Source organism: Tamandua tetradactyla, chromosome 6 (genome assembly GCF_023851605.1).
Source record: "Tamandua tetradactyla isolate mTamTet1 chromosome 6, mTamTet1.pri, whole genome shotgun sequence".
Taxonomy (NCBI): Eukaryota; Metazoa; Chordata; class Mammalia; order Pilosa; family Myrmecophagidae; genus Tamandua; species Tamandua tetradactyla.
In genome coordinates, this window is record NC_135332.1 from 29,211,114 (window position 1) to 29,236,478 (window position 25,365).

The window sequence follows — 25,365 nt, forward strand, 5'->3', positions numbered from 1 at the left end:
TCTTTTTGAGCCCTGATACTAATATTCACTGGGTTCACAGTCCTCATGGTACTTGCCTTCCAGGTTTCTGTACTGTTTCCCAAACTTGGATAGTGGTTAGACTACTCCAAAGCCATGTTTCCAACCTGTGGTCATACAGCCAATTTAGTGAGTCACAAACAGCATTTTAAAAAACTGAAAAAGAATAGAAGAATTACAAAGTACCTCACATGTAGTAAGGGTAAATTTTTTTTCAAGAAACCCTTACTGCATGAACATAGGACAGGGAAGTACCATGTATACATGTGTGTTTGCTCATGTACACATGCTGGGTCTTGATGTAAATTGTTTTATGACTGTGATTCATGGTCAAAATAGTTTGAATACCACTACTCTAAAGAAAAAGTGCTTTTTTTCATTTTTATTATAAAAACATTTTCATTATAATGCTACTTAATTATGTTTAAACATAAATCTGTGTATCAACTCATTGATCCAGCTCCTATAAAACGAACAAATTAAATATCTACAACAGACGCCAGTAAAATTGAAATCAATAACTTCACTATAGGCAGAAAGATGCTTCATCAAATCCGAATCGCTTTCACTGTGAGAACATGGCACAGACCTCACACTCTGAGCTCCCTGAGTCCCACAGGCCTACCCTGCAATGTTCTTTTGCTGTACGACACAGTCCTCCTACCACATCTGATGAATGCAAGGCCTTCATTTTGCAGAAGTGGACCAGGTGTGCCGAATTAGTTGCCAGGTGTAGTTACGCTGGTGCCAGTTGACACTGATGAAGTTGTAAACACAAACACAGGCCCCGAAAACATGGCAGGACCTGGGTAAGCAACAGTCACCCCAAGCTCTAAAGGATAATGCTCATTTTCATGAAGCATGAGCCTCCGAGGAGATGGCCAGTGGCCCCTGGTCCTGAGACACACCCTGCAGCAGCAAATGCCCCGCCCCCAAACTAACCTGTCCTCTAGTTCTAATTTTTTTTACATTTTTACTCAAAAGATTATTATGAAAAATCAGTTGGATGCTTTGTTGAAATAAACAGATATTTCCCCAGTAGGACTGGTTTTTCACAACCACAGACCTTAGTCCTTGTGATCACTTCTTCCTTTCCTAAGTAGCTGCAGTGCTGTTCAATCATTTGTTCCAGGATTTTGCCGCTGATCAGTGTTTATACTATTTATAATATTTCAGGGTCTACACAAGATTTTGCACAGAGCTGCTTTCTGGCTCCTCGCACAGTTTGTAAGGGTGTCTGAAAAGTCATTCACTACCCTAGAATACAGTCTGTTTAGATTTAGAGCCTGGAAATTACTGAAGGCATGGGTGTGTGCTCTTAACTGCCCATCTATCACCTGTCCTGGGCTTCAGTTCCCATTGGAGCACTTTTCTTCCCTTTTTCCCATTTAAGAATCATCCTCCTAAAGAGAGAAGCCAGCTAACCCTGAATGGCTCTGCCTTCTCCCTGACCTCTGTCCGCTTCTTGACAGATGCCCAATAGGGGGTCAATTCCTTCCTGCTGCTTCTTGGTCTAAGAGTAGTTTTTTTTATTAAGGTCTCTTTCAGTGATCTTTAGTAGTTTTGAAGTCCCTTTCTGAGTTTCAATCTTTAAATGCCAGCTCTCCTGGCTTGGATCACCTTGGTTCTTTTATATGTGACCTATTAAAATCAGGTCTGTATTCCTAACCGAGCTTTCTGCTCACTCGCTTTGCAACCCAATGTCAAGCAAAGCTGGCAGAGAAGCATCATATTAACAGTGATTGAAATCAGACCTCATTTGTTTATGTAGCTGCTTTTCCTTGTGTTCAACACTAGGGTGATTTGTGGTTTTTATTGGAAGAATTTCTTTTTCTTGAGCCCTTTCGCTTTTTAAAGTCCCTGAAGAATTATTCCTTGTTTCTGAGCTTCCTGAAATCTTTGCAGAGGTCCAGGACACAAGTCTGACCCTGCCCAGAGTGCCTTTCCTTCCTGATTTATGTACTCTAAGATGGCCTAGGTTCTTCCTCACCAGATTCTCATGACTTCCAGCTTATTTACCTTGTCTTTTTCTTTGATCAGACTGAAGTGCAGGGTAGAGAGTGTCCCTTTATTACTTTCTCAACCTTCTTTCTTTACCTTTACTACAAATAAGTACGACAGACTATGTCCATTAAGGGAAAATGAGAAAATACATAAAAGCAAGGAGGAAAATTTCTAAGTCAAGGAAAATCCTATCGCCCAGAGATAAAGGCTTTGAAAGTTTTAGATTTTTTAGAGCCTTTTAACTATTTGACCTTTTAAATAAGAATTAAACAAAATCGAATTTACTGTATTTTCATTCTTCTCATTACATTCAGTCATTGAATATACCTGGTCTTGGTGATAACTATGAAGTCATATCTATTGTTATGTAAAGGTGTAAATTCACTCAAAGAAATTACCCTTGTGGTAGATACTGATACCTGGTGCCCAGGTGCCTTTGTAGTGAGCGCTGAGCACAAAATACCCACGTGTCCCTAATGGAACGGGCGTGTCCTCCTTGTCACGAATCGTGGCTGAGCAATGCTTCTTTCCAACCCTGGCCTGGCATCTCCCTACAGCAGGAGTGAGCAGGAAACTCGAGTTAGAGCTAGAGGGATAGCAGGGGAAGGGGGCTCCCCCGCCCACCACAGAGATTCCACTCTGGCCAAGGAGAGTTGTCAGTGGCCAGCAGAAAGTGGGCTCTGTTAGGTGGCACAGCTTAGTGACTGAAGACAGTCGGTGTCCTCATTTTATCCCAGACTTTATCATGGTTGGAAGGGACAGTCCAGTGGAGACAGGATCAGATGGAGTCTGAGGAGAGGAGAAGGTCATCCACTGAAATAGACACACGGCATGGGCCTCGAGTAAGGAAGTGTGGGGAAAGAGTCCTTCACCTCTCCAAAAAGAGGTAGTAAATAGCGGTAAAAAGAAAACCAGAGGTTATGGTGCTCGTTCTTTTCTGTCGCCTTGTGCCTTATTCCATCTCTTTTCTTCCAGCAGATCCACAGACCAGCATGGCTGCCACTGCCGCTGTCAGCCCCAGTGACTACCTGCAGCCCGCTGCCCCCACCACCCAGGCGAGTGGACAGTGGGCTCCGAGGGCTGGGGCTGCATCTCTCTCGGAGGATTCTCCAAGGCTGACTTTAAATCACTCTGAAAACCCCTTTTCTGCACTGTCACCTGCATCTGGGATACCCTGGGATATGAGGCCAGGGAAGATTCCGGCACCCACGTTTTTCTAAACTAAGAAACCTTGGCCTTTTACCTCAGGTGCCATGATAGAGTCAGCGGGAAAAAAACAGGTTCTTCCACCAGAACCCCCTGCCCATGAAAGGAAAAGGGAGATTGTTGTGGTAAGAGTAGCACTCCAGGTCCATAAAGTCGTAGGCACCAAGCACTAGAAAACACTTTACCGAAGTGTTTATTCCTCTCGTTGCCCCTTGCTTCCTCCCTCAGTGCCTGTGGGAGCTGAACGGATTCCATCTAAGCTCCACACCGGGGCTGATTCAGTGTCCCTGTTAGAAACAAGGCCAGCAGAGTGACATGGTCAGTACAGGCTGTTAGATCAACCTGACTATGGGTGCTTCTGGAGCGTTCCTTCCTGAGAAAGACATTTCCCACCATTTCTCCCTCACTTAACAGAGAAGGCAGCAAGAGGGAGAGACTGGAGCTGCTGAGGCCATGCCTGCCTCGGGGCAGGGCAGAGCCCAGAGCTGCCAGATGAGAGGCTCTCAAAGGGAAGGAGGGCGGCTGGGCCAGCAGGCCTCATGTCTCACTTCTTTCCTCTGCTTGCTTTTTTGCAGGACTCCCAACCATCTCCCTTAGCCCTGCTTGCTGCAACATGTAGCAAAATTGGCCCCCCAGCTGTTGAAGCTGCTGTGACACCTCCTGCTCCCCCCCAGCCTACACCACGGAAACTCGTCCCTATCAAACCTGCCCCTCTCCCTCTCAGTCCCGGCAAGAATAGTTTTGGAATCTTGTCCTCCAAAGGAAATATTCTTCAGATTCAGGGGTCACAATTGAGCACGTCCTATCCTGGGGGACAGCTGGTATTTGCCATCCAGAATCCCACCATGATCAACAAAGGGAACCGATCAAATGCCAATATCCAGTACCAGGCGGTCCCTCAGATTCAGGCGAGCAGTTCCCAGACCATCCAAGTGCAGCCCAGTCTCACCAACCAGATCCAGATCATCCCTGGCACCCACCAAGCCATCATTACCCCCTCGCCGTCCAGCCATAAGCCTGTCCCCATCAAGCCAGCCCCTGCCCAGAAGTCAAGCACGACCACCCCCCCTGGGCAAAGCGGGACCAATGTGGTAAAGCTGTCAGGTGGGGGCGGCAACGTGACACTCACTCTACCCGTCAACAACCTCGTGAACACGGGTGACACCGGGGCCCCTGCTCAACTCCTCACTGAAAGCCCCCCAACCCCACTGTCCAAGACTAACAAGAAAGCAAGAAAGAAGAGCCTTCCTGCCTCCCAGCCTCCTGTGGCCGTGACAGAGCAGGTGGAGACCGTGCTGATCGAGACCACCGCAGACAACATCATCCAGGCAGGAAACAACCTGCTTATTGTTCAGAGTCCCGGCGGGGGCCAGCCAGCTGTGGTCCAGCAGGTCCAGGTGGTGCCCCCGAAGGCTGAGCAGCAGCAGGTGGTGCAGATCCCCCAGCAAGCCCTGCGGGTGGTGCAGGCAGCATCTGCCACCCTCCCCACCGTCCCCCAGAAGCCTTCCCAGAACTTCCAGATACAGGCGACTGAGCCGACACCTACTCAGGTACCACACACCCCCTCTGCACCCGCCTCCCTCTCCTCCTTAGCACTAAACTGCTGGTGCTGGCTTACCCCTCGGTTTGCTTTTTAAAATGCCACTTTGCTGATGCACCCCTGGTTTGATCTGAGTGTTGGGAGCCAGTATCGTTTGGGGTCGGCAGTAAGTGGACATCCCAGTTAGCAGATGAGCTCTCTTCAGTTTAGAGGGCCAAGTTCAGGTTATCCTTAGAAATCAGATGAAACAGATACATTGTGGTCAGCTTTTTCTTTATGGGAGTCTTTTGTAGGGGGTGGGTACAAGGCAGGGATATAGTTTTTAATAATAAAGTTTATTTTTTATTATAGAATTATATGCTTTTAAGGGAACAGTAGCCAAGCATGCAAAGGTTCAAGTCAGAACCATAGAGTTTGATATTAAGTATGAAAAGTAACAAGAAATATGCTGAGAAGAAATAGGAAGAGCAGCCTACCTTTGTAGTAGGAAAATTTAGACATTTAGGTTAGATTCATCTGGGATGTTAAATTCAACAAAAGTGTTCTGACATCTGGCATTCTTCTTTATTATTATGCTCTAATGCTCAGTATCTGTTTGGCCTGAGGCTGATTTTACTCCCTGTGCATGACTACGAAATAAATGCCAGGAAATGCCAGGGACAATGCCGTGTGGCAGCTGGAGGTCCTGGGGCTCAGAGAAGTTACAGAGTAACCGAGATCTCAGGGGCATAACAGACAAAAGCCAGGGTTCAACTCAAATCTCGGACTTCAAACCCTATGTTCTTTTCATTTTTATACTTTGACTCTGTGTCTTATATGCAGCAGGTACTAATGTTGAAATTGGGGTAGAGATTTTTCTTTTTTAATTTGTGCTCCTGCCACGAGGGATATATGTGTAGTTTCTAGAGAGAACCAAGGCACTGCACTCAGTGGCAGTGGGAAATTGTGCTGTCTCCTGGGAGGAGGAGAAGCCCTTGAATTTGAGCTGTAGGAACAACACAAGCAGGAGGAGACCTGAGGCCTGCCCTAGAGGAATTCCTCCTCCCTTGTGGCATCTTGCATATTGCCAAGTAATTGTCTATATATTATTTAATTTGTCTGTCACAGTATGTCTGAGGTTCCATAGTCAGTCCTACCTTAAAGGTAATGAACTAAGGTGGCACCTCAGGTGCACAGACCCTTGGCATTGTCTCCGTTCCCTTAGGTGCCATGTCTTGAAATGACGGAAGCAGAAATTGAGCAAAGGTCTTCCTAAGGAGAGAATCATATATGCAGAAACATTTAGCTACAACGCTTTTTTTTCATAACATATTTTTTATGACTATATTCTTTTCCATCATCCCAAGATACAATTATTTATATAACTAATGCACTATCAAATGTACTTCTAGGCAATTTCCAACCTTGTAGCTTAATTCCTAAAATTAGATCAACGGATATGCACAATTAAATAAAAAGTATTATGTCATAGGTTGGCAACCTGTGGCCCATGAGTAGAATCTAAACAGACACACCTGTTTTTATAAATAAAGTTTTATTGGAACATAGTCACCCATTTGTTGACATATTGTCTGGCTTTAGCACAACAAGAACAGAGTTGAGTGGCTGCTACAGAGACTGTCTGGCTTGCAGAGCCTAAAATATTTACCTTCTGGCCTTTTTATAGAAAAAATTTGCTGACCTGTATTCTGTATTATGAACCAAAAATGTTCTAGTAACAGAAACTTCAGATACACAGAAAATAGCAATGATTTGTAAAAGGGGAACATACTCAAAAAACCGGGAATAAGATTTGCATATTCATTAAGAGGTGACATGAGGTTGGTTGGTTGGTTGGTTTTTTGTTCGTTTGTGTATATGGGCTGGGAATCGTTGGTTTATTTTTTACTGAGAAAAACAGTTCTAAATAATCCAGGAATTAAAAATAACCCTAAGGGGGATGCAAGGGTAGTTCAGTGGTAGAATTCTCATCCACTATGTGGGAGACGTGGGTTCAATTCCTTGCCCATGCACTTCCCAAAATACAAACAAAATTCAAAAAATGGTGCTGCAGTAATGGGATACATGGAAAAAGGATGAAATGTGACCCTGCCATACAGCATACAAAAAATTAAAAAATAACCCCAGTCGAAATTCACAGCAGGATTTTATTTTTTACAAAGAACTTAGACCCCGTCACCTCCAAATGCTTTATAGAAAGTGCATCATTCCTACATGCAAGGACATTGTACATAATCCCAATGCAACCATCAAAGCCAGGAAATCAGCAATAAAAACATACTACCATCTAATTCAGCAACCCCATTCGGGTTTCACCAGTTGCCCCAATAATTCCTTTTTAACCAAAGGATCTGCTCACATGTTGCAGTGAGTTGTCCTGCCTCACTGGTGTCTTTTGATCTGGAATAGTTTCTCAGCCTTGACTTACATGACCTTGATACTTTCAAAGATTACAGGCCAATTATTTTGTAGGATGTTCCTCAATTTAGGTTTGATATAGGCATCTAGGGCAATAAATTTCCCTCTCAGCACTGCCTTTGCTGCATCCCAAAAGTTTTGATATGTTGTATTCTCATTATCATTCGTCTCCAGATTTTATTGATTTCTGTAGCAATTTCTTCCTTGACCCACTGATTATTTAAGAGTGTGTTGTTTAATCTCCATATATTTGTGAAAGCTCTGGTTCTTTGGTGATTATTAATTTCCAGCTTTATTCCATGTGATCAGAGAGTGCTTTGAATAATTTCAATCTTGTTGAATTTATAGAGACTCAGTTTATGTCTCAGTACATGATCTATCCTGGAGAACATTCCGTGTACACTAGAGAAGAATGTGTTTTCTGGTGTTTGGGATGTAATGATCTATATATGTCTATTAGATCTGATTCATTTATCTCATTGTTTAGGTTCTCTATTCCCTTGTTGATCCTCTGTGTGGTTGTTCTATCTATAGTGAGAGTAGTGTATTGAAGTCCCCCGGTATTACTGTTGATATGTGTATAGCTCCCTTCAGTTTTCCAATATGTGCCTCATGTACTTTGTATCTCCTTGATTGGGAGCATACACATTTATGGTTGTTATTTCTTCCTGGTGAATTGTCCCTTTTATTAATATGTAGTGTCCATCTTTGTCTCTTATGATGTCTTTACTTTTAAAGTCTATTTTGTCTGATATTGGTATAGCTACTCCTGCTTTCTTTTAGTTACAGCTTGCATAGAAGATCTTTTTCCATTCTTTCACTTTCAATCTAACTATGTCTTCGAGTCGAAAATGTGTCTCTCATAAATAGTATATAGATGGATTGTGTTTTTTGATCCATTCTGTCAGTCTGTATCTTTTAATTGGTGAGTTTTAGTCCATTAACATTCAAAGTAATTACTGTAAAAGCAGTTCTTGATTCTACCATCTTGTCCTTTAGTTTTTATTTGTCAGATCTGTATATTATTTTCCTTCTCTCTCTCTTTTCCTTTAAATTACCTTTAGTCATATTCTTCAATTCTGTGCCCTCCAGACCTCCCTCTCCTGTCTTTTTTTATCAGCTGACAGGGCTCCCTTTAATATTTCTTGCAGGGCTGGTCTCTTTTTTTAGATTTTTTTTATTAATTAATTAATTAATTTTTAAAGCATAACATACATACATGAACATTCTTAGCATATGATCATTCCATTCTTGGTATATAATCGATAACTTACAATATCATCCCATAGTTGTATATTCATCATCATAATCATTTCTTAGAACATTTGCATCAATTCAGAAAAAGAAATAAAAAGACAATAAGAAATAAATTCATACATACCATACCTCTTACCCCTCCCTTTCATTGATTACTAGCATTTCAATCTACTTAATTTATTTTAACATTTGTTCCCCTTATTATTTATTTTTAATCAATATGTTTTACTCATCTGTCCATACTGTAGATAAAAGGAGCATCAGAGACAAGGTTTTCACAATCACACAGTCACATTGCGAAAGCTATATCATTATACAGTCATCTTCAAGAAACATGGCTACTGGAACACAGCTCTGTACTTTCACACACTTCCCTCCAGCCTCTCCATTATACCTTAACTAAAAAGTTGATATCTGTTTAACACGTAAGAATAACCTCCAGGATAACCTCTTGACTCTGTTTGAAATCTCTCAGCCATTGACACTTTGTCTCATTTATCTCTTCCCCCTTTTGGTCGAGAAGGTTTCCTCAATCCCTTGATGCTAAGTCCCCAGCTCATTCTAGGATTTCTGTCTCACGTTGCCAGGAAGGTTTACAGCCCTGGGAGTCATAACCCATGTAGAGAGGAGGAGGGTAGTTAGTTTGCTTTTTGTTTTGGGTGAGAGAGAAGCCACACCTGAGCAACAAAAGAGGTTCTCTGGGGGTGACTCTTAGGCCTAATTTTAAGTAGGCTTAGCCTATCCTTTGCGGGGATAAGTTTCATATGAACAAACCCCAAGATTGAGGGCTCAGCCTATTGCTTTGGTTGTCCCCGCTGCTTGTGAGAATATCAGGAATTCTCCACATGGGAGAATTGAATTTTCCCCCTTTCTCACCATTCCCCCAAAGGGACTTTGCAAGTACTTTTTTGTTCACTGTTCAGATCACTCTGGGATTTATCGGGACATCACTCTGGACAAATCTACAAGATCTCATGCCCTACTCAACGTTCCATGTACTTACGGAGTTCAATTAAACTGTCCACATGTTATATTAGGAAATAGGGCTGGTCTCTTGTTGACTAGTTCTCTTAATCTTTCTTTAACTTTGAAGATTTTAATCTCTTGCTCGATTTTGAAGGATAACTTGGCTGGATAAAGAATTTTGGGTTGAAAGCCTTTTTCAAAATATCATACTACTGTCTTCTTGCTTCCATGGTTCCTGTTGAGTAGTCTGAAGTCAGTTTTAAGTGTTTGCCCTTGTACGTAGTAGGTTGCTTTTCTCATGCTGCTTTCAGGACTTTGTTTCTCTTCAACACCTGAAAGTCTGATTAGTATGTGTCTTGGAGTGGGCTCTTTCGGATTTATTCTGAGTTCACTGGGCCTCTTTAATGTGCATATTTGTGTCTTTTATAAGGGTTGGGAAGTTTTCTCCGATTGTATCTTCAACTAACTTTCCTAACACTTTACTCTTCTCTTCTCCTTCTAGGACACCAATAATTCTTATATTTTTGGGCATCTTGTTGTCCATCATTTACCTAAGATCCAGTTGAATCTTTTCCATCTTTCTTGCCATTTGTTCTTTTGTGCACTCTAGTTCTGTTGTTCTATCTTCTAGCTCACTTATTCTTCCTTCTGCTTCTTTGAATCTGCTATCGTGTGTCTCCAGTATATTTTTTTATTTGGTCTACTGTATCTTTCATTTCTGTGAGACCTGCCATTTTTCTATTTAACCTCCTAAATTCTTCTTTATGCTCTTCTAGTATCTTCCTGATATCTTTTATTTCTTTATAAATATCCTTGAGTAGTTGTTCTATATTCTTTGTCCCGTCTGGAATTTCTACTTGGTCGTTTGTCTGGACCATTTCTGCCTGGATCTCTGTGTGCTTTGTCATTTTCAGTTGTGTTCTGGGTATTTGTTTATCTTGATATGGTTATTATGCAAGTTGCTTTCCTTCACTCTTCTAAAGTTTTGTATTTACTTAGTTTTTGCTGAATGATTCCTCTTGCACTTTGTTTGTTGGTTATTCTCTGCCAAATCAAGGTCCAGATCTCATGTAGGGGATACAGTTCAACTTAAGGGCCTATTACAAGGTGACTGGGGTGCACAGGTACTCCAGTGGCAGAATGGCTGACTACCATGCAGGAGACCCAAGGTGAACTCCCAGCAGCCCGGGACTTGCAGTCCTGGACATTTTTTCCCCATCTTCTATCTTGTTTCACGGGGCAGGAGTAAACTCACTCCACTCTGGTATGCTATATTACTGGAAGCTCTCGATTTAGGTTTGATGTTTCCTCATGATTAGGTGCAGGTTATGGTTTTTTTTTTTTTGCAGAAATGTCCCAGAAGTGAGCTGTTTTTCTCACTGCATCCTAAAGGGTGGTGCCTGATTTCAGTTTGTCCCCTTATTAGTGATGAGTAAAGTGGTGTTTGGCAGGTTTCTGCAGCATACTTTTTTTCCCCATTGTAATTGATATTTATTTTCTGGGAGATATTTTCACCCTCATGTTTCAGTACCAAACTTTTATTATAATAGAGATTTTTTAAAATTAACTTTTAATTTTAGAATAATTTTAGATTTGCAGAAAAGGTGCAGTGATAGTACAGGGTTTCCATATACCCTAACCTGGTTTCCCTGACTGCTGAACACCTTACATTACTATGGTATATTTGTCAAAACAAGGAATTGACATTGGGACATTATTAACTAAACTCCAGACTTCATTTGGCTTTCACCAGTTTTTCCTTGAATGTCCTCTCTCTGTTCCAGGACCTCTACTGCCCCTGCCCCCATGCATGCCCCCCACCCCTCACAGGGTACCACACTGCATTTACTTGTCCTGGTTCCCCCATTCTTCTCTAGTCTTAGCAGTTTTTCAGTCTTTATTGGTTTCTCATGACCTTGCCTGTCTAGAGGTGTACTGGCCAAGGATCTTGTAGAATGTCCCCCAATCTGGGTTTTTCTGATACTTTTCTCATGATTTGACTGGAGTCATGTGTTTTTGGAAAGAATGCCACAGAAGCACAAGGCCCTCATCACCATATTGTTAGGGTGGTTTCACATCATCCCTGGGGATGTGAACATTTGTCTCATGTTTAAGGTAGTTTTGTCATGTTTCTCTACTGTGAAGTTACTGTTTTTCTCTTTCTATATTTGTAAGCGAGTCACTAATTCTAGCCCCACCTTTGGGCGCAGGTTGGGGGTAGGAAGTAAGGCCCATATCCTGGAGGGCGGCTGGGGGTTGTAACTATATCCATATCTCAGAATTCTTCTATAAGGAAGATTTCTCTCTTCTCCCCACTTACTTATTCAGTCATTTATGTCAATATGCACTCATGTATATTTATTTTATACTTTGGATTATAATCCATTACTACATTATTTTGTGGCTCACACTGTTCCAGTTTTGGCCATGAAGCTCTTTCAGGTTGGCTTTTGTATCTAATTAACATGCTCTGTCCTTTTGCTTTTGTTTTTAACAGCTTTTTCGAGATATATTTCACATACTATAAAATTCAACCTTTGAAAATGTACAGTTCAGTGGATTTTAGGATATTTTGAGTTTTGCAACCGTCACCATGATCTAACTTTCGAAGATTTTCATCTCCCCCAAAACGGACCCTGCATCCATTAGCAGTCACTTCCCACTCCTCTTCCTCACCCCCACCCCTGGTAACCACTCATCTACGTTCTGCACATTCCATTTAAATGGAATCATACAGCCTTTTGTGTGACTCCTTTCACTTTAGCATAATGTTTTCAAGGTTCATCCATGTCTTCATTCCCTTTTTTTTTTTTTTACATGGGCAGGCTCTGAGAATGGAACCCGGGTCTCCGGCACAGCAGAGAATTCTGCCACTGAGCCATCATTGCCCACCCTTCATTCCCTTTCATAACTGAATCATTTTGCTTATTTATTCATCTGCAGATGGACATTGGGGTTGGTTCACTTTTTTGGCTACTATGAGTAATGCTGCTGTGGACATTCATGTATGGGTTTTTGTGTGGACAAATGTTTTCAGTTCTCTGGGATGTATACCCAAGGTATATCGGTATACACCTAACAGTGGAATTGCTGGGTCATAAAGCAACTTCGTATTTAACATTTTGAGGAATAGCCAAACTGTTTTCAAAGTGTTATACAGTTTTATAATTCACAAGCAGTATATGAGGGTTCTGCGTTTTCCACATCATCAACACTTGATGTCTTTTTATTTCAGCCAGCCTAGTGTGTGTAAAGTGGTATCTTACTGTGGTTCTGATGCACATTATCCTCATGACTAACGATGTTGAGGGTCTTTTCATGTTCTTATAGACCACTTCTATGTATCTTCTGTGAAGAAATGTCAATGCAGATTTTTTGCCCATTTTTTATTGGGTTGTTTGTCTTTTTATTATTATGTTTTAAGCTCGTTATACATCTGGGTACAGGTCTCTTACCAGATACATGATTTTCAAATATTTTCTGCTGTTCTGCAGGCTGTCTTCTCATGTTCTTGATGGTGTTCTTTGAAGAACAAAAGTTTTTAATTTTGATGAAGTCCAATTTATCTATTTTGTCTTCTTTTGTCATTTGTGCTTTTGGCATCATATCTAAGACTCCTTTGTCAAATTCATGGTCATGAAGATTTTATAGCTCTTACATTTAGATCCTTGCCAATCTGAACTGGGGAAAAATTATTTCTCATTAATTTGTGACTCTTTAAGGATGAGTATGGTGGAATCTGTTTTCATTATTCATTGTGTCATTCACAGTGCATCTTTTGAGGGGGTCCTCATTAGGTTGCCTTCTAATTCTTCAATTCTGAGATTTGGCAATTATATTTTTCCATGCTAAATAAATTAAATGTTTGGTTTCAAATCAGTAGTCAACATCTGCTAGCTTAGTATAGCAGTGGTATACTTTCATCAGCCCTCTGTTGAACATCAACAACATATAAATATTGGTTGGGGCTAACTGAAGAAGAGATTTGGACTGACAAAGAGGCACCCCCACCTCTCACTCGGGGGAGGAGGTAACACTGCATTTAAAGGCACAGGGAGCCCGATCTCTGCTGGGGCCCTGACCTTTTCCTCTCTGGCCCCTCCCAGGTCTACATCCGTACGCCTTCCGGTGAGGTGCAGACAGTCCTTGTCCAGGACAGCCCCCCAGCAACAGCTGCAACCACCTCTACCACCACTTGTAGCAGCCCTGCGCCCCGAGCTCCCCATCTTAGTGGAACCAGCAAAAAGCATGCTGCTGCAATTCTCCGAAAAGAGCGTCCCTTGCCAAAGATTGCCCCTGCCGGGAGCATCATCAGCCTGAACGCAGCTCAGCTGGCGGCAGCTGCCCAGGCCATGCAGACCATCAGCATCAACGGCGTCCAGGTCCAGGGCGTGCCGGTCACCATCACCAACACTGGCGGTGAGGGAAGGCCCCTCCTGGCAGGGCAGGGCCACGATGCCTGTGCCCTGCACGTGGGAACTGCAGACTGGCCCTGGGCCTCCTGGCGACAGCACTGCCTAGTGCCTTCTAGCTAAGCATGTCCACTTGTATTTTCTCATTTGGCCCCCACAGTAGCCTTGTGAGGTAGTTGAAGATACATGTTGTCCCTTCTTAGTCCCCTCTTACAGCTGAAGACCTTGAACATGATGGAGAAAATAACATGTTCTCAGGAAAACCCTCTGTCTCATAAATGCAGATTAGTTTTGTAGACCATGAACAAGTGTTCAAGGGAGACGCTTATATAAAGGAGCTTTAAGGAAGGCTTTTTGGATGAGAAAGCTTTGAGTTAAGGTTGGAAGAAAAGGGAGGGAATAGCCTGTGCTGCAGTTCTGTTCAGTGGTGATGTTTACACTGTAAAGGTGGCCCTGCAGATAATCCCAGGAAAAGTTGTAACCACCTGGCAAAAATGGCTCCTTGCATCCTTTACCTAGATGAAGGGCAATTGTCAGGGTGGTGGGAGCTCTGTGAATTTCTTCATCCTTAATTAATTTGCTGCACTTCATATCTTTGGTCTTTCCACTTGAGGTGACCCCAAGAGGGGAGGACAGGACTCCTCTTCTTTGTAGGGAATGTGGAAGTGGTCCACTCAAGGGACACAGGTGTTAGGTCAGTGGCACTTCCCCTGCTTTGAATGGCCTTATGCAGAAGTGCCCCATTAGAAAGGGACTTGGTTTTTCCCAAAATTCCTAGAACTGTTTCCTCACTGTTACCAACAAAAATGTCTGGAGACTCTCCTGAAAGCAGAGTTCGTATCTCACAAGGGTCTAAGACTGAACCATTCCAGAATAAGCACTTCAGAGCAACCCATTACAAGGCCCTGCCCCATTGCAATCACACGGACAAAGCGTGTGCTAAAGCGAATGCTTCCCGTGTAAAATACTGGTTCCAGGAAGTGGGCTGCTTAGGGTCAGTTCCAGCTTCTCCCGTTTACTAGCCGTGTGACTTTAATAAGTTAATGTACCTCCATTTCTTTATCTGTGAAAAATGGAGAAGAGGACCTGTCTCATAGGGTTGGTGTGGCGATTAAACACCTTAGTGCTTACAGCAAGTCCCTAACAAGGTATCTGGCCCCTAACAGGCTCTCTCAGAAATGCTGTTTTATCACCCTTACCTTGTACAGAAGGGAAGGCTCCCCCTGAGGTGTCGGGCTCCCTCCTGTGCCCCTCAGGTTTTCTCATCCTCAGCTGTGCCTTCCGGTCCACAGGGCAGCAGCAGCTGACAGTACAGAATGTTTCTGGGAACAACCTGACCATCAGCGGGCTGAGTCCCACCCAGATCCAGCTGCAGATGGAGCAGGCCCTGGCTGGAGAAACCCAGCCTGGGGAGAAGCGGCGCCGCATGGCCTGCACGTGCCCCAACTGCAAGGATGGGGAGAAGAGGTAATTCGTGGAGAGGAGCCACCCTGTCAGCCTGGTGTGTTCCCACAGCCCAGGGGGGCTCCAGGCCAGCCCCAAGTCACTGGTCTGCCATACCTTACCCGGACCCTCTTCCCTAGCCTCAAGTCCCCTTTCCCTCCTGCTCCTGCCCCCGTTTTCTACCTCCTTCTTCTTTTCTCTTCCCATTCCCTCCATCCCATCCTTAACCCAATCCCCAGGTCTGGCGAGCAGGGCAAGAAGAAGCACGTCTGCCACATCCCTGACTGCGGCAAGACCTTCCGGAAGACGTCCTTGCTGCGGGCCCACGTGCGCCTGCACACCGGCGAGCGGCCGTTCGTCTGCAACTGGTTCTTCTGTGGAAAGAGGTTCACACGGAGTGACGAACTCCAGCGGCACGCTCGCACCCATACAGGTCTGCACCCACCTAGGTCTGCACCCACCTCTGCACACTCGCACCCACACAGGTCTGCACCCACCTCTGCACGCTCGCACCCACACAGGTCTGCACCCACCTCTGCACGCTCGCACCCATGTGGGTCTGTACTACCCTCCCCCTGGGCACCTCAGCAGCATGGGGTGTTTCTATGGCTGGGAGATTCCTGGCCCTGCCAAGGAACTGACATACTGAGCATGAGCCACAGCTGTCTTCTCAGGGATCAGGGTCCAGGGACTACACAGGAAGTTCCTTCAGTCTACTCCCTTGTCACAGAGTTTCCCAAAGTACTGCCATTTGCGTTGCATTACACAGCCACAGTGACTTGTACCACCTTGTTATTTAGTGAGCACTGACATGATGCGCCAGTGCAAACTTTGCAGATAAACTAATTTAATCCTCATAATAACTCCATGGGGAGGGTATTTTTTATTTTCTCCTATTTTCTGGGGCATAAGAAGGAGGTCACGTGTGTAAGATCACACATCTTTGGTTGATGAAGCTGGGAGCAGACCTGGCTGCCTGACTCTTAAGCCCATGACCTAATGATTTTTCTTTTATCATCTCACTATTTTTACTCATTTATGCCCTGTGCAGTGTTATCTTTGATGTCACTGGTTTACTATCATTAAATTTCTTAACACATTGGCACATAAATACAAAACTATTAAAATGGAAACTATTCACCACTTACCTACCACCTAAAATTGTCTTAGATAAGCCCTAGTGGCCCAGGGCACACACTTTGAGAAGTGCTGCTGTAGTGACTGCCCTAGTGAGCAGACCCCTTTCTGGGCCTGGGGATGGGGACAGATGACCCAAAGCTCTTGCTGAAGAATAAAAAATGGCTCAGAACAGCAGCTGACCTACTGGGGTCAGTGTGGTTTGGGGCTAAGGGCTCAGGGCTGGCAGGTCGGGATGTAATGGAGTTTTCCTGAGAGGAGGGGGATGTTGGGCCCGAGGAACCAGGATCAGCGCAGGCAGCCATCCCTGGGGAAGGGGTCAGGAACAGAAGCAAAGTAGACTGGAGGTCAGCTGGGGGGTAGAGAGGGATGAGAATTGATAAAAGGGTTTCAGTTTCTAGATAGGGAACAAATGGAATGGGAGCAGGAGGCAGCAGAACGTGATGGGAAGGGTGACACTGGCTTTATGGGGTACCCCCTGTATGTGCCGCTCCTTTCTGGGGCTGGACAGGGCTGCATGTGGGCTCAGGAAGTGACAGCCATCTCCTCTTCCCAGGGGACAAACGCTTCGAGTGTGCCCAGTGTCAGAAGCGCTTCATGAGGAGTGACCACCTCACCAAGCATTATAAGACCCACCTGGTCACGAAGAACTTGTAAGGCCAACAGGCAGGAGACCGAAGATGCAGCCCCTGTCCGTGTCCTGCCTGGGCCCCCGGCGGCAAGGACGCCCAAGCCGCCCCAGGCCCCGCTCAGCCCTTCCTCCTGTCCTGTGACTGTGTCCCCACAGGAACGGGCACTGCCACCCTGGACTCCCTTCCTTCTGTAGCCCCATAACTCCACCCCAGCTCTCTCCCTCTTACCACAAGGTCCCGGCCTGCCCAGACCATGGACACTGGCCGTGCCCCATGAGACGTTCTAAATCAGGACGAGTGGGAACCCTTATTTCCAAAGGAAAAACATGAATTTCACTCCGTCGAGGAGCAAAGTGAGCCCTGCCCCATCCCAGTCCTACCACTGCAGCGACCCAGAGCCTGGCGAGCTGGGTCGCCCGTGCCATGCCCCCTCCCCTCCCCTGCTCCTCACTGGCATCCGCCTCTGGAGGGGCTCAGGGGGATGCCTTCACTCCACACCCTGGCCCGGCCACAACTCTCCTCCAGCACATTCCAACTTTCTATTTAAAAAAGTAAAGATCCCTGGGACTCCTGATTCCCCTCTTTTCTATGGAGAACGTTGCCTTATACTCTCTACTTCAGATGATGAACACTGTGTATTGTGCGTGCTTTAAAGAAGTTTATTTAATTGCTCCCATCTTCCTTTCCTTGTTACTCACCTCCCCCATGCCTGCTTTCAGTTTAGGGTTTTGGGGGGCAATGATGAGCATATGAATTTTTTTCTTACTCTGGCAATTCTCATTTCTAAATGACACAGCATTTCAATTCAAATTTGGATCCAGATAAAAACACCACACACATTGAACCTTGTCCCTCTCCACCTCATCTCTCCCACCCCGACTTGGCTCAAGCTCCATCTGTGTACAGTGTATATTGTATAATAGACAATTGTGTCTACTACATGTTTAAAAACATATTGCTTGTTATTTTTGAGGCTTTTAAATTAAACAAAAATCCAACTTTATTTTTAGTTGTAACTGCTTGAGGTATGTTTTATGAATTAAGTGACAGATTTGTTATCCTTTATTAACGATGTACTTTGTTGGTCAGCACTGAGCTGACAAAAATTTTTTCTTGCTAATAAATTTAGTTGCCTGAGGCAAAATCTGCAGCTTGGCAGTGCGGCTTCCTTTGCTTTTACCTTGGAAAGCTCGGAGAGAGGACTCCAGAGGAGGGAGCCGTGGTCTCTCAGAGCCCCCACACTGGGAAGAAGGTAGGACTTTCCCTCCTGACCCTCGGCATACACTCCCAGCCACGGCCAGGCCACAGCCCCACATACCTCTCAGCCTTGGCACAAGCCCCCACAGCACCTAGCTGGGACCTCCAGGGGCAGGTACCCCACTGATACCTGTTTTTTCTTCTGCAAGTCAGAGAACAGAGACCACAGAGTCAGGGCGGCAGTCACTTCCTCTGCCAGCGAGCCAGTCCCTCCATTCGTCCCCTTTGGTGGAAGGCTTTGGCCTCAGAGACCTTTCATAAGGTGTTTTGGGGAGATGAGCCAACGGGGCCTGGTCTCAGTTACTTCCAAAAGGCCAGAGTCTGGAGAAAACATTTCCCCAAAGGCCAAGATCCCTTCCTAAGGTGGAGGGCCTGACAGAGGACCAGGAGCCCCATCCTACCCAAAGGAGGTCCCTGGGCATCAAATCTGTTTTTCTTCTCCTCCACCCCAGCACCCCAGGGAGGGCCAATGGGCTGATGGCTGCCTTAAGTTTTAGCAGGTGCTACAGAAATTTGGGGGGAAGAGGGAAGTCAAGGATGGTGCTGTTAATGCACATTGAGATTAGAGCTAGCTCCACCCCTGTACTGACACCTAGCAAGGGTGTGAAAAGCATCTGGGCTAAAGGGAGACCAAATTGGTCTCAAGCAAAAAGAGAATGACATTTGCTTTCCATATAATGACAATGTTTTTCACTCACTCTCAAAAGGACACAGCCAGGATTGCTGCTATGTGCAGGAGTGGCCAGGGCTGGATTTGAACTGTTCTTTCCCTTAATCTCTTTCCTTTGTCACCCAGAAGCCTGCATTTGCTGACAGCGATTCCTTAGATCATACAGCCCTCACATAAGCTGAAGAAATGAAACAGAGGTGTGGGCTCTCTCCTCTCTGATGGCTCACAGGTTCTCTGCCCTTGATCAGTCTCTGTTAGCAGGTAGGCAGACCATCCTACTGAGACCTAAACCCCCTGGGCACTACTAGACCAACAGCCAAATCTACCTCCTAGCCACCCCATGAGCCCCACATCTCATCTCTCCGCTAGCAACAGGAGGAAGCTGTGCAGTATATTTATCTACTACTCATGCATAGCTGCATGGGTGCACAGCTACCTTGTGGTGTTCTGAACAGGGTTTGGTGGAGAGAAGGGGAACATTAACAAATTGACCTCTTTCTGCCACATGTTCCCTTTGGCTTTGCTCTCAGGCACAAAGAATAATCCTTTCCTGGGAGCTGATTCCAAGTCATTGCTTCAGGCTCATTTGTAGAGACTGACCTGACTCCACAGCATCATTTGGAAATGAAGGTGCCAGCCCAGAGCTCAGCAGAACAGGCCAGATTTCCCCGCTCCACCCAGTGTCAAGAATTACTGGCTGACCATCCCTACCTCTCACAGGATGCCTGAGTTAGACAGCAAGGGAGAACATGTTTTCTCCCTGGTGGCAGCATGGCAGGAGGAAAGACTGGGAAGATGCAGTGGCAAATCAGCCTTAGTCTGGTTGCAGGGGACTTACGAGACTGGGGTGCCTGTAGGAGGGAGCTTGCAGCCCTCTTGCCTGGGGCTGGGTCCCTGGGTCCTCCTAGCCCCACACCCAGCTTCTGGGCTGGGGGCTGCACAGCCCAGGCTTCCTCCTCTGCCCCCACTTTTCTCCCCAGAGTCATCAGCACCAAAGACACCTCACCACCCCTTCCTCTTTGCTCAGCAAATGCTAAACACTACAGTTCTCCTCATTAATCCTAGGATTACAGGCCTGACAGAAAGAGGGGTGAGGCAACGAGTCCCCCTCCTGAAGGCAAATCCAGGCAAAGTACTTTTTCTTTTACCCAACCTAGCAAATTGGACTCAAATTTCTTTTCTTCAAATCACTGATCCATCTTTATGATCATCTTCTGAGTGCTTGTGAAGCCCCACAATTGAGAGTGATGTCTAGGCTGAAGATACAACTAGCCTCAGTGGCATGTTTTCAGGAAGACTGGGGTGTGAAAACAGGTCCACCCCAGCCCAGGGTGTGGCCCGAGCACATGCAGCTGTCCTGATCTGAGTGGCAGAAATGGGGCTGTTTTGATCCCCATTTGAATCTTTCCACTGTCCAACAAACTTGAAACCCCGTTGAAACTATCCCTTCAGCACCTAGACCTCGAGCTAAAAAGATTAAGCTGTCAGTTATTTAGAGTCTGAATAAAAATGATGACTTCTTCTCTCTGCCTCCTAAGCCCTGGCCTGTTTTCCACTTCACCAGTAGATCCTTCTTGAGCAATGATCTGGGGCCCTTCCCAATCCTTGTGACCCGCTTCCTCCCTCCAGCTGTTTTCCAGAACTCTCCTAGTCAGCCCTTCTTCCTTGGGGCTCCCCTAAACCCCCCAGTGCCATTCAGGCCTCTCTTCCTCTCCAGCTCTCAGGGTAGATGCTCTCACCCACTCTGCTCAAATATTAGGCCACTGCCAACCCACATACCTCAGAGACCAGGAAGGAAACAGTGCAAGCACCATGACAAATGCCAAGGGTGGAGAATATGGGAAAGGATATTGCCAAACTAAGGCACCCAGCCCTCATCAGGGTGTCCCACTCAGCTTTGGCCAGCTGGTGTTGGGCAAGAATACCAGTCCTTGTGAGTTTTATAAAGAAAGCTGGAAATGTGGAGTTTGATATGAAATCTCCTAGCCTTTAAAGGTTGGCTCAAATTGTTTAAAAATACAGCAGGACTGTTCTCCCTACTACTGTTCTGTGGGGTGGGAAGCGTGCTCCCTCAGTATCTACCCACTTCTGTAGACCTCCCCTGAAGCTGGATGTTGTCTTGGTCTCCTGACTCTCCTTCCGGAATCTAGTACCCAGAGGATTTCAGCCTAGATGTTGACTGAAAACAGGCCCATGGCAACCCTGTCCCACCTCCCTAGCTCTGGAGGCCTTGGAGGCAGAGGGAACCTAGACCCATTTTCCACTACCAGCTCTTGGAGACACCCACCTCTACCAGGAACATCCGTTCTGCAGTCCCATCAGGCTGTATGTCCTATATGCTCTCTCATTCAGCACAGCAGGGCTGCCGCATGTCAGGGAAACTGGCCTGAGGCTTGTGGTCTAGGGAAGATTGGGGGTCTCAGCGGGGGGTACCCTGGGCTCCCCAGGTGATGCAGAAGTGAAGTAGGGGTCCCCCCTTCACTTGGGGTTCAGAAAGCAGCCTCATCTCAGATGTCTATGGAGAGAGGAGAGCCAACTACATCCTCGTAGGAATCCTAGGCAGGAGGAAACAAGACATAAATGCAGGGCAGGCCAAAGGCAAAAGCCAGGGTTCTTTTTAAAAGACCCTAAGAAGCCAGCACGTCATATGCTCTTGGGACTGCCTGGAGAGCGTCCCACCGGGCCTCCTTCTGCTGGCTGCCTGGAGCACACAGGCTAATTACCAAAGCACCCAGTCCCAGGACTGGGACTGGTCTCCTAATGACTCATGTAACATCCCTCTACATCAGCAAAGACACATGGCCCTGCTCCCACCAGGCACAAAAGAACCTCAAGCCCATGGCCATGCCTAGCACCCAACATACAGAGAAGCTTAACAAAAGCAGCTTAAGCAGAAAAACCAGAGTTAAGTTCCTGAACACACCCTGTTGACTGGAATTTTGAAGAGCCAGAGAAAGTGAGAGATGTGTTCCCTACTTGGAGCTGCTCCCAGTCTAGCGGGCACACCAGACTCATGCATGAAAACTATGGAACAACCTTGAGCAGCAACCCGTGAGCATGAGCCATGGCTGTGCATGGGGTGAACTACAAAAATGCCACAGATCAGACACAGACTTGGTTGTTTCCTCTGGATCCCTCCATAAGCCTCGGAGGACCCAGTCCTCCTCTGGCCCCCTAATTATCAGTATCAGGGCCCAGACACCTGTAGGCAGAGCAGCGACTACCCCCTCTCTGTGTTCCTGATGTTGCTAACCCCAGGTGCCCCAAGCTGAGTTCACTCCTAAAGCTGGGCCTGGGAATTCCAGAGCTTAGCATCCATAACTCCCTAGCACATCCCTCCCGGCTGCCACCCCTCTTCTCTGGCTTCCTGGAAAGCTGGGTGCTGTATTTCACCAGCATCATTACCTTCCTTCCTGGACCTCTCCCTTTCCCTACCATCTTAACTCCCCTGGGATCTCCCTTCCCAGACATCCTTCGCCATAGCGAATGTGTATCATCAGCCCAGACTTCTCCTCTAAGCTCCACACTCGATGTTCCTGACCGAACGAGGATGTCCCATAAACCCTCATACTCAACAAGTCCGATAATGAATTCACCTTTACCCCCAACCTCCTCCTCCAACATGCCCCACATCAATGAACCGTACCACCATGTCACATAAAGCCAATCCTGGAGAGTCAATTCCCTCCTCTTTGTACCCCCACCTCTGCCTCCCTAGGCCCACCCCCTCCACTCCCATCCTACTTCCCCTGAGACAGCACAGCATCTATGCACCACCACCCCCAGCATCTCCCTGCTGCCAGCCTCGCCCCCAGCCTCCCCAGCCCATCGTCCACTGGTCACCAGTGTGATGGTTTCAATACACAAATCCAACCACAAAAACATTCCACTGGAATATATAATTAAATCAAATAATTAAATAAAAGATTTAAGAACATAAATGCAAAAGCATTAGCAGAAAACAGGCAGGACATAAAGTCCCCAAACTCACATACAGCCTCTCTGTTCCATATCCAGAAACCAATGTATCTAGCTCTCTATAGGATAAAATATTGCAATATATTTCTATTCTTTTAAGACTTTCTCAAGAAAAGATTAATAATTCTATAAAGTTGGGGAGGGTGGCAAAGTGTTTAAGAAAAATCAGTAACAGCAAAAAAAAAAATCATGTCTTGCACTCAGATAAAACCCATGGCAGGTTGCATCAGCAGTTGCAGCAGCCAGTAGGCGTGTTTCCCACTCTGGTTCCACGCCGCAGGGCTGCTTTGTGATCCTGACACTAATTCCCAGAAGCAGAAAAGCACACCACATGCCTGCTTATTATCTTCAAGACAATGGGAAAAATATAAAAAAACAACCAGATGTAAAACTTCCTCACCAAGGAAGGAGGCTATCAGAATCTAGCACTTTGTTCTCCCATTTGGTCTTGAAAAAATAGGGCACTCCAGTTCAACAGTATCACAGGATAAAAAATTAGAATCTTTGTGCTTGAAAGCCTGGTCCTCTTTCCCTGCGTGCAACCTTTCAGTGAGGCACCCCAGGCCCCTTACATGCCCTGTTTTTTCACCACCTCGCTCCAGCATATTACACTACTCCAAGCGCCCCAAATGCACCATGGCTTGTGAATGCCCATTTCACTGTTCATCCAGGAAAAGCTTACTTATTATGACAAATCAAATGTCCAAACCCTTGCAAAGCCTTTGCTGACTGTTTGACCCCTGGAAACCACTTCTTCCCTTTTTGCTTCCCGCTACCCTCCAGAAACATCTGCTAAAGTACCTGCAACTCTTTAGGTTAGAGCTATTCCTCCCCTGATAGACCACAAGCTGCTTATGGGCAAGAACCATGTCGTCATCTTCACTTTGGTATTCTCAGGCCTAGTTCAATGCCTGGTTCATACAAAGTCTAACAAATGTCCATTGAATGGATAAATATCTACCCCACTACACTGAGCTCTTGGATTTAAACAAACCTAAAACTGCCTATTCAAATGATCCTAGGCTAGCTTCTTTGAAATCCAGGGTAGCAGTGGCCCAGGAATGCTAAAGGAATATAGCTCCATTGACAAAACAGTCTGAGTTGAAAGCTACTGATTACTGCTCAGACAGGTCCAAGTGCAGGGGTATGAGACAGGGGAGAACACAAATGCTCATTTGTGGGAAAATACCCTCAACAAGAAAGTAAGCCAAGTCAACTCTCAACAGTGCTACCAGAGGAAAACAATGGCAGCACAAAACCAAAACAAAACACCACAGTGGCACTGGTTGGCAAGTTCCAACCATGGATAATCCACAGATCCATATCATTAAATTTTGAGACCTATTATGTCTTTGCAACAAATCTGTCCTCCAGATTCTATATGCCTCAAGCTCCATGTACATAATAAAAGATGACAAGTATCCAATATAGGGCTTTAAGACACTTAGCTGCAATGCCGACACCTGTGCAGGGCAAGAAGTTCCCCTTACCTGGCACAATCGTGGGGTGCCTGCCTAGATGGTTCTTGCAGCTCCCCTTCCTCATGTTGGTGGAAACCAGGGATTTAGAGAGGTCCTGACCCAAGCTGCCTCAGCCAGGTCAAAGCAGAAATGGGCACTGGCAGGTTTCCCATCTCTCAGCCCAGTCTCTATAGTAGGAATGTGGCTTTGCACAGCCACCTGCTCCCCTATATCCTCAGCTTTTGCTGACACCAATTGACCTAGGGTCTAGACCCCAAGCTACCTAGGAAGGACAAAAGGGGAAAGGGGGTGGGGGGGACCCAGCAAAGATGGAGGAAGCCAAACTGAGGTGGAACAGTGGCAACCTTTCCATCTATCAGAACACCAGCTAGTGTGAACTCAGCTGCACCAGGAAAGGGGAAATGATGGGCAAAGGGGCAGCAAGCCCTGGCCCCAGTTAAAGAAACAAGGCTGGAGAGAGAGGGTGCAGAGCTGAAACAGGGAGGTGATTCTGGTGTGGAATGCTCTGCTCCCAAAATTTCCGCTTTCCCCTTCCCATTCAGCTGCCTTTTTTTTTCCCCCTCACTCTCTAGTCTCTTCCTGACCCCACTGCACCTCCCCAGACCTCAAAGGGACTCCCTCTCCCACCCACTCCAGGGCTCCTATCTCATGTGGTCCACAAATCACTTCAAGCTCGTCCACTCTCAAGCCCTAATTTCTTCCCCCAACCAGATCTCCCCTTTCTCTGTGTCTCTCCTTTATCTTGCCTAGGAGTCTAGTCCCTAAATTCTTTCCTGTTTTCTCTTTCCCAGCCCACTAGTTTCCCCTCCCAAGGGTACTCGCTGTACTAAACTCGCCGTCAGGCAGCTACTGTGGGCCAGCCACTTGACCCTGACCATTCCCCTCAAGCCCCCACAGGCTCATCCCCCGTCCCCCGCTTGGACTGCAGTCGTCCTACACCTTTAAC

The 25,365-nt window shown here is 45.9% G+C and overlaps 1 protein-coding gene and 1 long non-coding RNA gene across 18 annotated transcripts in view; one reads left to right on the plus strand and one right to left on the minus strand.

Moving 5' to 3' along the window:
- SP2 (Sp2 transcription factor) overlaps positions 1–20,499 on the plus strand; it is a 33,865-nt gene extending 13,366 nt beyond the window's left edge. For 4 of the 8 annotated variants that reach the window (XM_077164627.1, XM_077164629.1, XM_077164623.1 and 1 more), the window contains 6 exons: positions 2,998–3,077; positions 3,804–4,778; positions 13,516–13,828; positions 15,114–15,288; positions 15,504–15,697; positions 16,958–18,183. In XM_077164627.1, coding sequence (XP_077020742.1) covers positions 3,015–3,077; positions 3,804–4,778; positions 13,516–13,828; positions 15,114–15,288; positions 15,504–15,697; positions 16,958–17,058 — 1,821 coding nt within the window. In that variant the 5' untranslated portion in view covers positions 2,998–3,014 and the 3' untranslated portion in view covers positions 17,059–18,183. Of the gene's footprint in view, positions 1–2,997; positions 3,078–3,803; positions 4,779–13,515; positions 13,829–15,113; positions 15,289–15,503; positions 15,698–16,957; positions 18,286–19,086 lie in introns of those variants that run through there. The other 4 variants (XM_077164628.1, XM_077164624.1, XM_077164626.1 and 1 more) reach the window with 2 other exon arrangements.
- Positions 1–25,365, minus strand: part of LOC143687561 (uncharacterized) — a 25,684-nt gene continuing 319 nt past the window's right edge. The window contains exons 1-6 of one of the 10 annotated variants that reach the window (XR_013177575.1): positions 24,429–25,363; positions 18,352–21,360; positions 15,021–15,638; positions 5,905–6,019; positions 4,847–4,998; positions 1–3,515 (exon numbers count right to left, since the gene is read on the minus strand). This is a non-coding gene — a long non-coding RNA (uncharacterized LOC143687561). Of the gene's footprint in view, positions 3,516–4,846; positions 4,999–5,904; positions 6,020–15,020; positions 15,639–18,351; positions 25,364–25,365 lie in introns of those variants that run through there. The other 9 variants (XR_013177578.1, XR_013177576.1, XR_013177580.1 and 6 more) reach the window with 9 other exon arrangements.